Here is a 14,744-nt window from a genome sequence, read left to right as displayed (position 1 = left end):
CCTTGCCCACATATGTAAAGGTGCCTCAGAGCACGCTGTGAATGGATGTTTATGTAAAACAGGGATGGGAACCTTTGGACCACCAGCAGTTATCGAACTACACCCCCCAGCATGCTCTGCTACAGCTTTGCTATTTGTCCATGCTAAAATGGTTGCAGGGCATGCTGGGATGTGTAGTTCAACAACAGCTGAAGGGCCAAAGGTTCCCCATCCCAGATGTAAAAGATCCATTCGCAGCCAGTGCAATTGTACATGCCTTGCGAATGGTGGGCAGGCGCGCCACTATTCGCAAGGCGGGGGTTAGGTTGACTTGCAAGTATGCGAAACGCATCCAAGTAAATCCACCAAAATAATCCCCATAGTGTATTGCCAGCTTAAGGGAATGCTGGGTAATGCACATGAACAATGACTGTACCATCTGACAGCATTGGTCTCACATAATAATAATAATATAACCATCATCAAATGAACATAAATGAAAGATGCTTAAAGTTATAACTATTACATTTTATTGCCCTCGAGACCTCCCCGGTTTGAAATTGCATTGATAATGGCAACAACAACAAAAAATACATTTTTTCCCCAATAAACACAATAAATGCAAGTAACAACAAAAAAGCAAGCTTTATATAATAATGAAAAATAAAACTGCATTTGACTAATATAAATGAATGGTGTTTGTGCATGAAACCTTTTTATAGTTTGCTCAGGAGTAATATAAAACTTAGAACCATAACTTAAAAGTATCCATAACTTATAGTTGGCACTTCTAAACCTATAGTAAATTATAAGTGGATCGCAATGTATTGTTTATGCCAAAAGTGGCAAATTTCTTAGGTAAATGAATGTATTATATGGGGTTATTAATTACTACCGTCTGCAAAACCCCACATTATTTAGCCCTCTCTGCAATGGTTTCATGAATAGTATTTCAGCAACTTTCCTGTACTTTACCATCTGTAACAATGGCCTACAGACATACAATTTATTTCGCTGAAAGCAGGCTTTGAACATTTGCAACTTTATTGCATACCCATCACCTACACACACAGTGGATGCGGTCATTATATACTTGACAAGACTGCACCCTACCAATTCACTAGGAACCAGTGGCATCAGTAAGGCACACAAGGTTTCAGCTGTTACAAGCGACAGGATAGGCCGCAGCCTCAGTGATGTCACAGGCTCCACATGAAATGACTGGCTGCACTCAGTGAGGTCACTGGTTGCTAAAGAATTGGTAGGCTGACCAGAGTCTCATGAATAATGGTAAATCTGCCGAATTGCTGCGTCCAGCATGCGTAAGATGGGAATGCTCTGTATTTGCTTATCGATTAAAACTGGTCACAAATGAATCTGTATTTTGAATTTACTTTTAAAGTCGTTCAGTGCTGTGAGTAAATCAGTAACATAAAGGCATTGTAGAAGTCACACAAAATACCCCCTCAATCATAGTAAACATGTGGATTGGAAACCGTAAACACATAATAGACATGCACTGTATGTGTGCGGCTTTGCCTTTCGAATGAGTGCGAGACAGAAAATAAGGTCATTTTGTACCCGTTTTGGCATTGCCTCAAGTATGATCCATAAATAATTTAGTCATAGACTTGCACCAGTAAAAGAAAAGAAAATGAAACAAAATGGTTGTGTTTCTAACATATTAGTGACCCCCCATTCTTGGCCATCCTTCTACGGTGTCAGTTATAGGTGACACATTCTATTAAGTTACACCCCTTGCGCCTCTCTTTGGCTCAGTAACCATTACAAATGACATATCTTCTGCTAATGCAACATATTCTGACCATACACATTGCTGTACAGGGTTCTTGAATCTGATTGGATAATTTCGAGGTATATCTGGAAATCCGATTGGCCGAAAGCATCTGTCAACATGAGGGTATGGTCATCTGTCAATCATACTCAAGACCGGACTCTCTATTTCCCACTGTGCTTCAAAATAGGTGTCCGGCGTTATGGCTAGGGATGTTTATTTGGGGGGTGGCTATCCATGGACTGTATAGATTTAGGGTCATGTGCTTGTGCTGTGTATGTGTTTGACGAATGTGCAACACACAGCATTAGCAAATGATTGTGAAGCCAACATGAAAAGTCACGAACGTTAACAGTGAAAAATAAAAGCAAGTATATCAAAATGTGTAAGTGGTAGATCGTTTGGTTGCTTGCGATTGTTTTCTACCTTTTTTTGTCACCCTAAATAAAGATGCACAGGTTTGGAGTACCCAAACTCAAAACGGGATCTTATTGGTTATCGGCTGTCACATGATTTGGTGCCAAAGCATGTGACAGCCGGGATAGCCAGTAAGATCCAGTTTTGAGATTCGGGTAAATCCGAACCTGGACATCTCTTCTCCTAAGCCATGGAAGCGATCCCGTTACACATTCTAAGACATGGGAATGAGTCTAACTTCTGCTTTAAATAAGGCGAATTTCATTGTAGGAATTAGTGGTCCCTTAAGCAGCACAGTACAGTAGAATCCGAGCCACATTGTGAATCTGTGACACTGGAAGGATTAAGGGAGACGTATGTTTATAGCATAAGCAGGATGTATCAATCATTCAGGCACCTGACAGTCCGATTTCCGAGCCACTTTGACGCTGTAATAAGCCAGGGGAAGAGGAGTGGCTTCCAAATACAAAAGCAGCTATATTATAGATTAAATGGCTACCTGTCCCCTCTGTGCAACCCCGAAACAGAGAACAAACTAACCTATGGACATGACTAAGGAATGGCAATGAACGTGGCTAAAAACAGGAACACAAACAAAAACAATATGAAAACAAAAAACTCTCAACAGTAACATCTGTAAAATAAAACTACGACAGTTAATCAGATCCTCTCCTTAGCTCTGAACGAAGCAGAAACTTCCAGAAACAATGAACACAAATGTAGAGGTATTATGAGATTGAGGGTCAAACTAGAATGTGAGTTACAGGCAGCTTGCTTATATCTGACAAGTATCAAAGAGCCTGTAAAATTGTCATTGCGCGGTACACGTCACTATAAGCAGTAAGAACTTCCACGGAACAGATAAGGCACCAACTCACACACAGAACGCGTCCGTCCCACTCACTGTGCAAGGTGTGTCCTCCACATTGCACTATACACATTAAGCATCAGTCATAAGAGTCCCACTCCGATTGGTTAATAGTCCTCGTACACAGGAGATACCATACTCTGCTGTCCAAACACGTATGTGAGGTTACATTTTGGTCAGCGTGATGAGGCGTTCATGCAGTCCGGTGAGTTATTGTACGTCTTTGCGGCTGAGAAAGAACACAATGGTCCCAGTATTCTGCAGCAATTTATTTGTATTTTCTTTTCTTGCTCCTTTATGGGTAACTTGCAGATGTCTGACAGCCTGGCAATGGCATCTGCGATACACATTCTACTTGTTACCCAGCTTGAACAGGCTCAGAATATCGAGAAGAGACTCTCGGATGTGTTTGCCGAAGCGGTGAGCGTCCTGCAGAGAGGAGTAACGCACTGATTAATGCACTGGGTACAACACAAAGGCTAGCAGGTAGGTTATACTGTACTCATAAGAGGATATAGGGTGTGCTGCATTCTGAGGGAGGTCTGGGCAATCCCTGGGAGCTGTGAAACTGCAAGTGCCAGCATGGGCAAGACAGAGGGTAGCTGACAAGGTATACAAGAAACATCTTGTGACGTATACACATTTTCTACTTCATTGGCTTGGGGCAGTTTGCTAGCATCAATAGGTAATTAATACTAATTAAAGAGTGTCCCTAGTTCATTATTATTATTCTGTAAGGCAAGTGACTCCTCTGATCTCTCAGCCGATGAGTCTGAAAAATCAGTTGTACGTTACTAAGCATCCTTGGATCACTGGCTGAGAGATCTGGGGAGTCATCAGGCAGCTCAGCTCCCCCCCCCCCCCCCCACTCCCCCCCACTACAGTGCTCTGCTTCTCCATTCCAGCCCCGGATCCCTCATCTACATGCAGATATCCACAGGGGTCACACGTAGTGTGGCCAATCCCAGAATCAGGGGTGTTCCCAGTATTTTAGGCCAAAATCAGCGGGATTTCAATCCTGGTATTTCAGGATTGGGCGGCGCATGTGCAATCTTAATGCTGGGCAGTGCTGAGCTCAGAAGCTGCCCGGCTGTGCGTGGTGTGGGGTGACGGCAGAGGTCACGCTGCACAGCGATCATCAGCGAAACATAAGCCATGTAGGGTTGATTAGCTTATCTGCGCGTTTCCATTGTAATCAAATATAGCTTTTAGTTCTCTCTCGTTAACTAATGAGCAATTTCTGGATGGGACTCATATTAGGGTTAAACTGTCCTCTGTTGAATAATAAAGAAACTGATATGTATAAAAGAAGGCCAAATATTAAAACATTACCCAAAAGCTGGGACTTTTGGGTAATGTTCTGTGACTGATGTTTCGTGGTTGTGGACTGTTCAGAAACGAGCTACGTGGCAGATTCAGGTGGAGGAATGTCTCTGGCAAGGGCTCAAGGAACTTACGGTCTCGTGGCTGGAGAATTTGCAGGACACATGGAAATTAATCAGATTTTCACCAACGATAATGTAGGAGACACCGTATCCATCATCAGCCACCTGGAAAAACAGGAAACCGATTAAGAGACACTGACCAGTGGGAACATCATTTCCTGCAGCACAGGGACAGCAGAAACAGATGTCGCCGGAACCTTCCGGCCAATACTGTAAAGATATCGGTTATGTGTAAGCTTACAAAGAAACACAACCACTAAACAGGGACAGACGAATAAAATAAAATGAATATAAGCTACGAGGCTGGGAAATGTGGCAACTGCAGTAAGCAACTAGTGAATGATTATTATCCCAGCAAAAGGAGAATGAAAAGGTTGCACTGTACAGCTGACTAAACTCTAGATATAGCCCAATATTTATTATAGGGCTTGGCAGCCGAAGTGGGTGGCTAGGGCTCGGCAGCCGGAGGGGGGGGGGGGGCGGCTAGGGCTCAGCAGCCCGAGGGCGTGGCTAGTGTTAGGCAGTAAATGTAAGCAGACCTTCAAAATTAATCATTAAAACCCTCCCCTACCCCCTTCCTAGACGAAGTGGCAGAATAAGCCCATCTAGGACCGCATTATCACAACTCGAAATAACTTACAGGCCCAAAACCACCTCCACACGAGATGTATTCCGGATGATTGATTAAATCAAAGAGCTCAACTTGCTGAATGGGAGTTTGGCTGGTTGAGAGACGCCAAGGCTCAGACAGCACCTAGGAAAATAAATTGAGGTTAGAGAACACCAGCAGGAGTGGAAGCAATCAGTGAGAGTGGGAACATCCACATTTCAGGGCTCTTACCTCCTTCAGGAATGGCGAATCTACTCCAAGGTATTTAGAGACTACATAGAGGCAGAAGAGATGCCGGTCAATTCCAGCTCCGGTCATTGCATTTCTGTACAGCATCTGATGCTTCTCTGCTGCTGCTTTAAAAAGTGTCAGTCTCTCTTGGACCTGTGGACACCAGACGCACGTCGTTATCTATACAATCATGCAATAGGCCGAGTGTACTCCAAATCACTAGGACAGAACATGTGACTGTGAGAGGCGGGACTAACACTAGATAAGGGACTGAGGAGGCCGGTAATCCTGGTCAACATCTAACCAGGTATAGGTCATTGGATCAACCGACTTAATGTCTCCATGCATTGGGTTGGCCACTGAAGGTCAAAATGGCTAAGGTCGACACATGAAATATGTCGACATGGATGGAAGGTCGACAGACAAATGGTCGATATGGGTATTTCATTTTTTGTTGTCCCGAATGTTGACACAGTCGACATGAACACAGTCTAAGTGTACCGCGTCCGCTCACACGGCTCGCTGCGCTCGGCACACTATTCTGTTCTCCCTCCAAGCCTTAGTGGACGGTAGGGCAGAAAATAGTCGCCTGTCGGCACGTGTCAGCTCCAAAAAATAAAAAAATGTGACAAACCCATGTCGACCTAGCCATTGTCAACCTTCCTTCCATGTTGACCTATTTCAGACGTCAACCCTTCAGTGGTCGACCCAATATGACCATATACCATCTAACTGGCTTAGTGTAGCGGGGCCTACACTGAGCAGAGCCTGTGTCATCTGCCAGACCTGGAAACCCACGTGTGGCCAAGCTTTATATTTAGGAGTCTAATGTTACACTGGTAAGACAGACATTACTGGAAACCTGCTCCGACTTTCTGTGAGTCTTGGTAAACGAACCGCCAGCATTAGCCAACCTAGTGTCTCACATATTAGGCTGGTGTTTGAGGTCTAGTGTAATCTGAAGATCCTATATCCCCAATATCATCCCACAAATGCTCTAATGGATGGCGTTCTGGCTGACGACCGCAGACGGCGCCGCAATAAACTGTATTCATCGATTTGTTACAGGCACCATTCCAGGACATTCTTATGTACACACTGGGCAACATTTAATTGGCAGATAAATCGTCAGTGGGTCAAGAAAGTGGATACAAATGATATGTCTGAACGATGTATCGTGTTGGCGCTGCTGCGCAGATATAATGATGCATCTGGCTATGTGTACAGGGACTTCCCGTACACTGGCTGCAGGGAGTGATACACAGCTACGTGTGAATATTCAGTTGCCCGCCCAGCTGTCATATGGTGGCTGACATTCCGATCAGTAAGTGTACATACCTACCTGAACCAGATGCTCGGTCAGCGCGGCCTCAGGTTTTACTATCTATAGATCTATCACACTACATCATACATACTCAGAGAGAATGTGTTTCAGTTACATGGACAATGTAAAGCTTTACCACAATGGCAATAACCTGGCACTCACTGGTTTTGATGGATCCATCATGCACTTGACAAAGGCCGAGGACTCTACGGTACATGATCGCACAGTTTCCGTTCTTCCTTCTCGGAACAGTCGCGTCATGGAAGCCTCGTATGTTAGGCAGAATTTTCCTTTATCCTTAGAAAGAGAATAGTCTTATATGTAAAGTCATCCTCTAAGCAATTCTTTGCTGTACTGTTACCCCTAACACCAAGCAATGCTCTGCTGTACTGTTACCCCTAATACTAAGTAATGCTCTGCTGTACTGCTACCCCTAACACCAAGCAATGCTCTGCTGTACTGCTACCCCTAATACTAAGCAATGCTCTGCTGTATTGCTACCCCTAACACCAAGCAATTCTCTGCTGTACTGCTACCCCTAATACTAAGCAATGCTCTGCTGTACTGTTACCCCTAATACTAAGTAATGCTCTGCTGTACTGCTACCCCTAACACCAAGCAATGCTCTGCTGTACTGTTACCCCTAACACCAAGCAATGCTCTGCTGTATTGCTACCCCTAACACCAAGCAATTCTCTGCTGTACTGCTACCCCTAATACTAAGCAATGCTCTGCTGTGCTGCTACCCCTAATACTAAGCAATGCTCTGCTGTACTGCTACCCCTAACAATAAGCAATTCTCTGCTGTACTGCTACCCCTAACAATAAGCAATGCTCTGCTGCACTGCTACCCCTAATACTAAGCAATTCTCTGCTGTACTGTTACCCCTAACACCAAGCAATGCTCTGCTGTACTGCTACCCCTAACACCAAGCAATGCTCTGCTGTACTGCTACCCCTAATACTAAGCAATGCTCTGCTGTATTGCTACCCCTAACACCAAGCAATGCTCTGCTGTACTGCTACCCCTAATACTAAGCAATGCTCTGCTGTGCTGCTACCCCTAATACTAAGCAATGCTCTGCTGTACTGCTACCCCTAACAATAAGCAATTATCTGCTGTACTGCTACCCCTAACAATAAGCAATTCTCTGCTGTACTGCTACCCCTAACAATAAGCAATTATCTGCTGTACTGCTACCCCTAACACTAAGCAATGCTCTGCTGTACTGCTACCCCTAACACTAAGCAATGCTCTGCTGTACTGCTACCCCTAACACTAAGCAATGCTCTGCTGTACTGTTACCCCTAACACTAAGCAATGCTCTGCTGTACTGTTACCCCTAATACTAAGCAATGTTGTCATGTACTGCTAGCCTTAACACCAAGCAATGCTCTGCTGTACTGCTACCCCTAATACTAAGCAATGCTCTGCTGTGCTGCTACCCCTAACACTAAGCAATGCTCTGCTGTACTGTTACCCCTAACACTAAGCAATGCTCTGCTGTACTGCTACCCCTTATTACTAAGCAATGTTGTCATGTACTGCTAGCCTTAACACTAAGCAATGCTCTGCTGTACTGCTACCCCTAATACTAAGCAATGCTCTGCTGTGCTGCTACCCCTAATACTAAGCAATGCTCTGCTGTACTGCTACCCCTAACAATAAGCAATTCTCTGCTGTACTGCTACCCCTAACAATAAGCAATGCTCTGCTGTACTGCTGCCCCTAACAATAAGCAATTCTCTGCTGTACTGCTACCCCTAACAATAAGCAATTATCTGCTGTACTGCTACCCCTAACACTAAGCAATGCTCTGCTGTACTGCTACCCCTAACACTAAGCAATGCTCTGCTGTACTGCTACCCCTAACACTAAGCAATGCTCTGCTGTACTGTTACCCCTAACACTAAGCAATGCTCTGCTGTACTGTTACCCCTAATACTAAGCAATGTTGTCATGTACTGCTAGCCTTAACACCAAGCAATGCTCTGTTGTACTGCTACCCCTAATACTAAGCAATGCTCTGCTGTGCTGCTACCCCTAACACTAAGCAATGCTCTGCTGTACTGTTACCCCTAACACTAAGCAATGCTCTGCTGTACTGCTACCCCTTATACTAAGCAATGTTGTCATGTACTGCTAGCCTTAACACTAAGCAATGCTCTGCTGTACTGCTACCCCTAATACTAAGCAATGCTCTGCTGTGCTGCTACCCCTAATACTAAGCAATGCTCTGCTGTACTGCTACCCCTAACAATAAGCAATTCTCTGCTGTACTGCTACCCCTAACAATAAGCAATGCTCTGCTGTACTGCTGCCCCTAACAATAAGCAATTCTCTGCTGTACTGCTGCCCCTAACAATAAGCAATGCTCTGCTCTACTGCTACCCCTAACACTAAGCAATGCTCTGCTGTGCTGCTACCCCTAATACTAAGCAATGCTCTGCTGTGCTGCTACCCCTAATACTAAGCAATGCTCTGCTGTACTGTTACCCCTAACACCAAGCAATGCTCTGCTGTACTGCTACCCCTAATATTAAGCAATGCTCTGCTGTGCTGCTACCCCTAATACTAAGCAATGCTCTGCTGTACTGCTACCCCTAATACTAAGCAATGCTCTGCTGTACTGCTACCCCGAACATTAAGCAATGCTCTGCTGTACTGCTACCTCTAATACTAAGCAATGCTCTGCTGTACTGCTACCCCGAACACTAAGCAATGCTCTGCTGTACTGCTACCCCTAACAATAAGCAATGCTCTGCTGTACTGCTACCCCTAACAATAAGCAATTCTCTGCTGTACTGCTACCCCTAACACCAAGCAATGCTCTGCTGTACTGCTACCCCTAATACTAAGCAATGCTCTGCTGTACTGCTACCCCTAATACTAAGCAATGCTCTGCTGTACTGCTACCCCTAATACTAAGCAATGCTCTGCTGTACTGCTACCCCTAATACTAAGCAATGCTCTGCTGTACTGCTACCCCTAATACTAAGCAATGCTCTGCTGTACTGTTACCCCTAATACTAAGCAATGCTCTGCTGTACTGTTACCCCTAATACTAAGCAATGCTCTGCTGTACTGCTACCCCTAATACTAAGCAATGCTCTGCTGTACTGCTACCCCTAATACTAAGCAATGCTCTGCTGTACTGTTACCCCTAATACTAAGCAATGCTCTGCTGTACTGCTACCCCTAATACTAAGCAATGCTCTGCTGTACTGCTACCCCTAACAATAAGCAATTCTCTGCTGTACTGCTACCCCTAACAATAAGCAATGCTCTGCTGTACTGTTACCCCTAACACCAAGCAATGCTCTGCTGTACTGCTACCCCGAACACTAAGCAATGCTCTGCTGTACTGCTACCCCTAACAATAAGCAATGCTCTGCTGTACTGCTACCCCTAACAATAAGCAATTCTCTGCTGTACTGCTACCCCTAACACCAAGCAATGCTCTGCTGTACTGCTACCCCTAATACTAAGCAATGCTCTGCTGTACTGCTACCCCTAATACTAAGCAATGCTCTGCTGTACTGCTACCCCTAATACTAAGCAATGCTCTGCTGTACTGTTACCCCTAATACTAAGCAATGCTCTGCTGTACTGCTACCCCTAATACTAAGCAATGCTCTGCTGTGCTGTTACCCCTAATACTAAGCAATGCTCTGCTGTACTGCTACCCCTACATCTAAGCAATGCTCTGCTGTGCTGCTACCCCTAACACTAAGCAATGCTCTGCCAATCTGTCAGGAAATGTTATTGGTAAAGGGAGACACTTGCTGATAATGTGTCCTATATAAACCTATGTAGTGTAATAACGGTCTCACCCTGTAGTGTGCGAGCTGCAGAGCGATCTGGATAAACGCGTCAGGGCTGGTCCGACATTTCTTGATCAGACCTTTACCAAAGTCGTTAAAGGGGAAAGCATGGAAATCGACATCATCTGCTAAGGCCTGGGCGACTTTCAGGGAGCTGTGGATGACTTCACTGCACTGTAACAGAAACACAGAGGGAATGTGAGGATGAACATCTGGGGTTATTAGGGCATTTATTCCTCCCGTCTTCAGTTGCCCATTATTACACACAGCTCGGCCATGACATGGTCTTGTACAACGTGCGATTAGCCACATGACATCAGTTAGAACCCACCTCACTGGAGATTTCCCACTGCATTCTCTGAGGCAGAGGAATTGTGGAGTCCACCTGTCCCTTGCAGTGTCCATCTTCATTGTACCCAAGCTGGAAGCTGTCTGTAGCCAACATAGACTGGGGAGGGGAAATAGAGAAATCAGGGCACTGAAAATGTAATGACAATACGAGAACTACTACAGGATCCCATTCATGTCTAAATGCGGCTTTATGGCCATTATTATTGTCATGATTTAGTACCATTCTGATGCCGGAATGGGCCTAACTGTACATACAATGTTATTGATAAGTGACCTGCATGTATCCTGTATTTTTATGAAGAAATGGTGGGTAAAAAGGTTATTCCAACAACCCCTGCCCATCTGTTTGAAAACTCAACAGGAAAGCAGAGGTTAGCTCCTTCCCCCCTGCATCTATAAAACTTGTACTGAAGTCCAGGGTCTCTGGCAAATGTCTTCCCAGACCAGAAGAGATGTCAGGAAAGCAATTCCCGAACTCTAGAATGACACCTTATTTGAGATAAGAATTAGGAGGCGGGGGTGATTGAATGGCTAAATTGCTCATGCTCAAAAGAAAGGTAAATTAGCCAGTCCCTGGGTATATCCTAAGGAAACCCCGTGACAGGGAGATTCCTGAGGTGGGGGCTGTGATTGTGTGTTTTGCAAATCTTAAAAGTGTGTGTATCACAAGACCTGTTGTTCATTTTCTTTGGAATGGGATGGGTCCGATACCTGTCTCTGAAATGATCCAGTATCCGGAGAGATTTCCACTCCAAACCCCGCTTCATGCTGTGTGTCCTTGAAGCGGTTTGTTTCTTTATTCCCATTTTGTTTTATTTCTAAACTGTTTTTTTACGTTTGACTTACCTATTAATCATATATCTTGTAACTAATGTTTCTGTAATATACTGTAAGCCTTGTAGTGTTTTCACTTAATTAAAAGTCATAATTAGTTCTGGTATCTGCTGTTTTCCGGCCCAAGCCTCTGACGAATTCGCCAGAGCGCTACCGTGTAACTCATAATTTGGTGTGTCGGCAGAATCAAAGCTGTCGCGGACTAAGTCCAAAAAGCTTACTTTGATTGGTGGCAAGCGGAATCGTGGTGAAATACGCACACGCTTGGGGTACCCAGGAGAAGTGTCACGTGGCCGGGATTCTCAGATCGTGACAATTATGGTAACATTTGGTCTATACAACAAATGAATTAGCATCATGGGAAAACCACCTTAGCGCCTTGTTCTAAAAAGGCTTTCCCACAATGCCGTCTCCCTCACTCTGGAGTGTGGAACTGATGGCATCTCCAGCTACAACAACAGTGCTTTCGGGATCTTTAGGACCCCGTTCTGGGATCCGCTTTACCACTTCATCAGGCTTAATGCATCTGTCCCTCTGTTACTGGACCGATTATTATCAGACAGCCACCTGGGTCCCAGGGATGTAGTCCTAAAGGTCCTTTAAGCACAATAGACTCTAGAACAGGCATGTCGGGTAGTAATGCGGCCCAGTGCATTTTAAGAAATTCTAAGTATAATATATTTAGGGCAACTACCTGATCCGCCCGCAGCAGCGTCTCCGTGCTGGCCGTGGCACTGTGCCCAAAGTAAAGATGGCGCGGCCAGCATCGAGTTCTCCCAAACCTAAAATGGCCGCAGGAGCGCTGGTGCGAATGCTCAGGCGCACTCAGCTGCTCCCGCGGTCCGAAGGACGTCTGAGCTGGCGCTTCCCCCACGTGATCCATCCCAGCAGCGCGCAGGGCTGGATGATGATCTGATGGGTGGTGGTGGCGGCGGCAGGAGCAGGCAGCCAGGCCAGCGGTGCCTTCTCATACCCCCACTACCATCAGTGTCTTTGTGAATTGCTGCACTCATCCCCTGTGTCAAGAGCTGTGGTGAGTGATCACTACAGGGGGCATTATGAATATAAGTGGCATTACCAGGGGGCATTATATTCATAATGCCCCCTGGTAATGCCACATATTCATAATGCCCCCTGGTAATGCCACTTATATTCATAATGCCCCCTGGTAATGCCACTTATATTCATAATGCCCCCTGGTAATGCCACTTATATTTATAACTAGGTGATTCATCGCGCCCTACGGGCGCTCTTCACACCGTCTTAAGGGGCTGCGCCCCCTTAATTTGTGCACATTGTTATATGAAAGAGATGGTTAGAATTGTATGAAAGATGGCCTGTATTGCAACTTGAGTTATAGGTGAAATGTGTTAAATAGAGAGCATATGATGTGTAAGGGGGTGTGTATTGTTTTGTTTAATTAAAAAGCGGTTACAGAGTTAGATGTACATTGATAGTGTGGATGGTACAGTGACATTTGTGGGTGTGGGGGGCGGCTGTGTGTGCATGTTGTTTAGGTGTGTGTGTGTGCAATAGTATAGTAGGGTGTTTTTGAGTCAGCGGCTCCCCACTGGCGGAGGTCACGACACAGGAAAACAGGAGGCTGGGTAGTGATAGGGGTGTGTGGACATAAGGGGGACTAAAGAGGAGGGTGGGAGATACTGTGCAGCTTCTGCCAGTGGGTGAGGGTCCAGTGTGGCAGTACAGGAGTACAGGATGGTGGCCCTGAGTCAGTGTCTCCTCCTACTGGGTGGGTGTTAGGGTACATGAGAGCAGGAGGCTGGGCTATGAGGCATGATAGGGGCATGTGGGCAAAACAGCGTCAGCGACTCCCCAGTGGTGGAAGTTACGGTTCAGGAGAGCAGGAAGCTGGGTAGTGATAGGGGTGTGTGAGTATACGGGGGACTAAAGAGGGGCTTAGGGGTGCCGTGAATTGTGGGAGGGGCGTGGGGGGTGCCGTGAATCAAGGGAGGGAGGGGGCGCAGGTGTCCGCGAATCGCGGGAGAGGGCGGGGGTCCGCAAAGCGTGGGAGGGGGCGTGAATTGTGGGAGGGGGGGGGGGCACCCCTTATAATACCACACAGTAATGCCCCTTAAACATGACACACATTATTAATGTCTTTATAACCATAATGCCCCTTACACATTATGCCAACCTTTCCTTTATTAATTCCCTTCATACACATAATGACACCTAACACATATGTTGCACATTATTAATGCCCTTATAAACATGACACACATAATGCCCATTACACGTATGTTGCACATTATTAATGCCCTTATACACGACACACATAATGCATGTTACACATATGTCGCACATTATTAATGCCCTTATACACATGACACATATTATGCCCCTTACACATATGCCGAACACTATTGCACAACCAACCCACCCGCAGACAGCGCTCGCACAGCCGCTAACACTGTGGCCTCTGCCTCTGCTTGGATACAGATGTTTCCTCATACATCTTGACTCAATAGGCCATGCAGCTCCTGGCCAGTTCTGCTAACGTTGGGTGCCTTTTTTTCTGAAAATTTGTCTTATTTTCATTGTTATGAGACCAGGACACACAAGGAGCTTCCAATGATTAAAATGATATGCGGCATGCCTATATTCTGTGTGCAACTGTGGCTGTACCTGCATACGGAATGCTATGTTACATTGATTTCCATGAATACACTATTTCATATGCAGATACATCCTCACTCACACACAGAATATAGGCATGCTGCATATCATTTTAATCAGCAGAAGCTGCTGGTGCCCCTAGGCATTCCATATGCCCTAGGCAACTGCCTAGTTGGCCTATGCCTAAGGCCGGCTCTGATGAGAATGAATATGAAAACATTCAAAAAAGAAAAATAAATCTTCAAAAACTCATGTCAACCTTTTTCATTGTCGACCATAGCCGTATCAGTGTTTTGCATGTGCCATTTAATCCTGGGGTTGCCGTGAATCGCGAGCGGGGGTGGGGGGGGGGGGGGGGGGGGGGGAGGAGGAGGTGAGGTGTGGCCGCGAATCACGGGAGGAGGGGTCGTGGGTGGATGCCATGAATT

The 14,744-nt window shown here is 45.5% G+C and overlaps 1 protein-coding gene across 4 annotated transcripts in view; it reads right to left on the bottom strand.

Moving 5' to 3' along the window:
• Positions 1–486: 486 nt before the first annotated feature.
• LOC146042297 (carnitine O-palmitoyltransferase 1, liver isoform-like) overlaps positions 487–14,744 on the bottom strand; it is a 48,545-nt gene continuing 34,287 nt past the window's right edge. For all 4 annotated transcript variants that reach the window (XM_083162245.1, XM_083162242.1, XM_083162244.1 and 1 more), the window contains exons 13-19: positions 10,826–10,942; positions 10,504–10,668; positions 6,832–6,966; positions 5,346–5,498; positions 5,145–5,258; positions 4,517–4,609; positions 487–3,488 (exon numbers count right to left, since the gene is read on the bottom strand). In XM_083162245.1, coding sequence (XP_083018371.1) covers positions 3,411–3,488; positions 4,517–4,609; positions 5,145–5,258; positions 5,346–5,498; positions 6,832–6,966; positions 10,504–10,668; positions 10,826–10,942 — 855 coding nt within the window. In that variant the 3' untranslated portion in view covers positions 487–3,410. The remainder of the gene's footprint in view (positions 3,489–4,516; positions 4,610–5,144; positions 5,259–5,345; positions 5,499–6,831; positions 6,967–10,503; positions 10,669–10,825; positions 10,943–14,744) is intronic.

Source organism: Crinia signifera, chromosome 19, assembly GCF_055691185.1.
Source record: "Crinia signifera chromosome 19, ASM5569118v1, whole genome shotgun sequence".
Classification (NCBI taxonomy): domain Eukaryota; kingdom Metazoa; phylum Chordata; class Amphibia; order Anura; family Myobatrachidae; genus Crinia; species Crinia signifera.
This window is presented reverse-complemented; position numbering and strand designations above follow the sequence as displayed.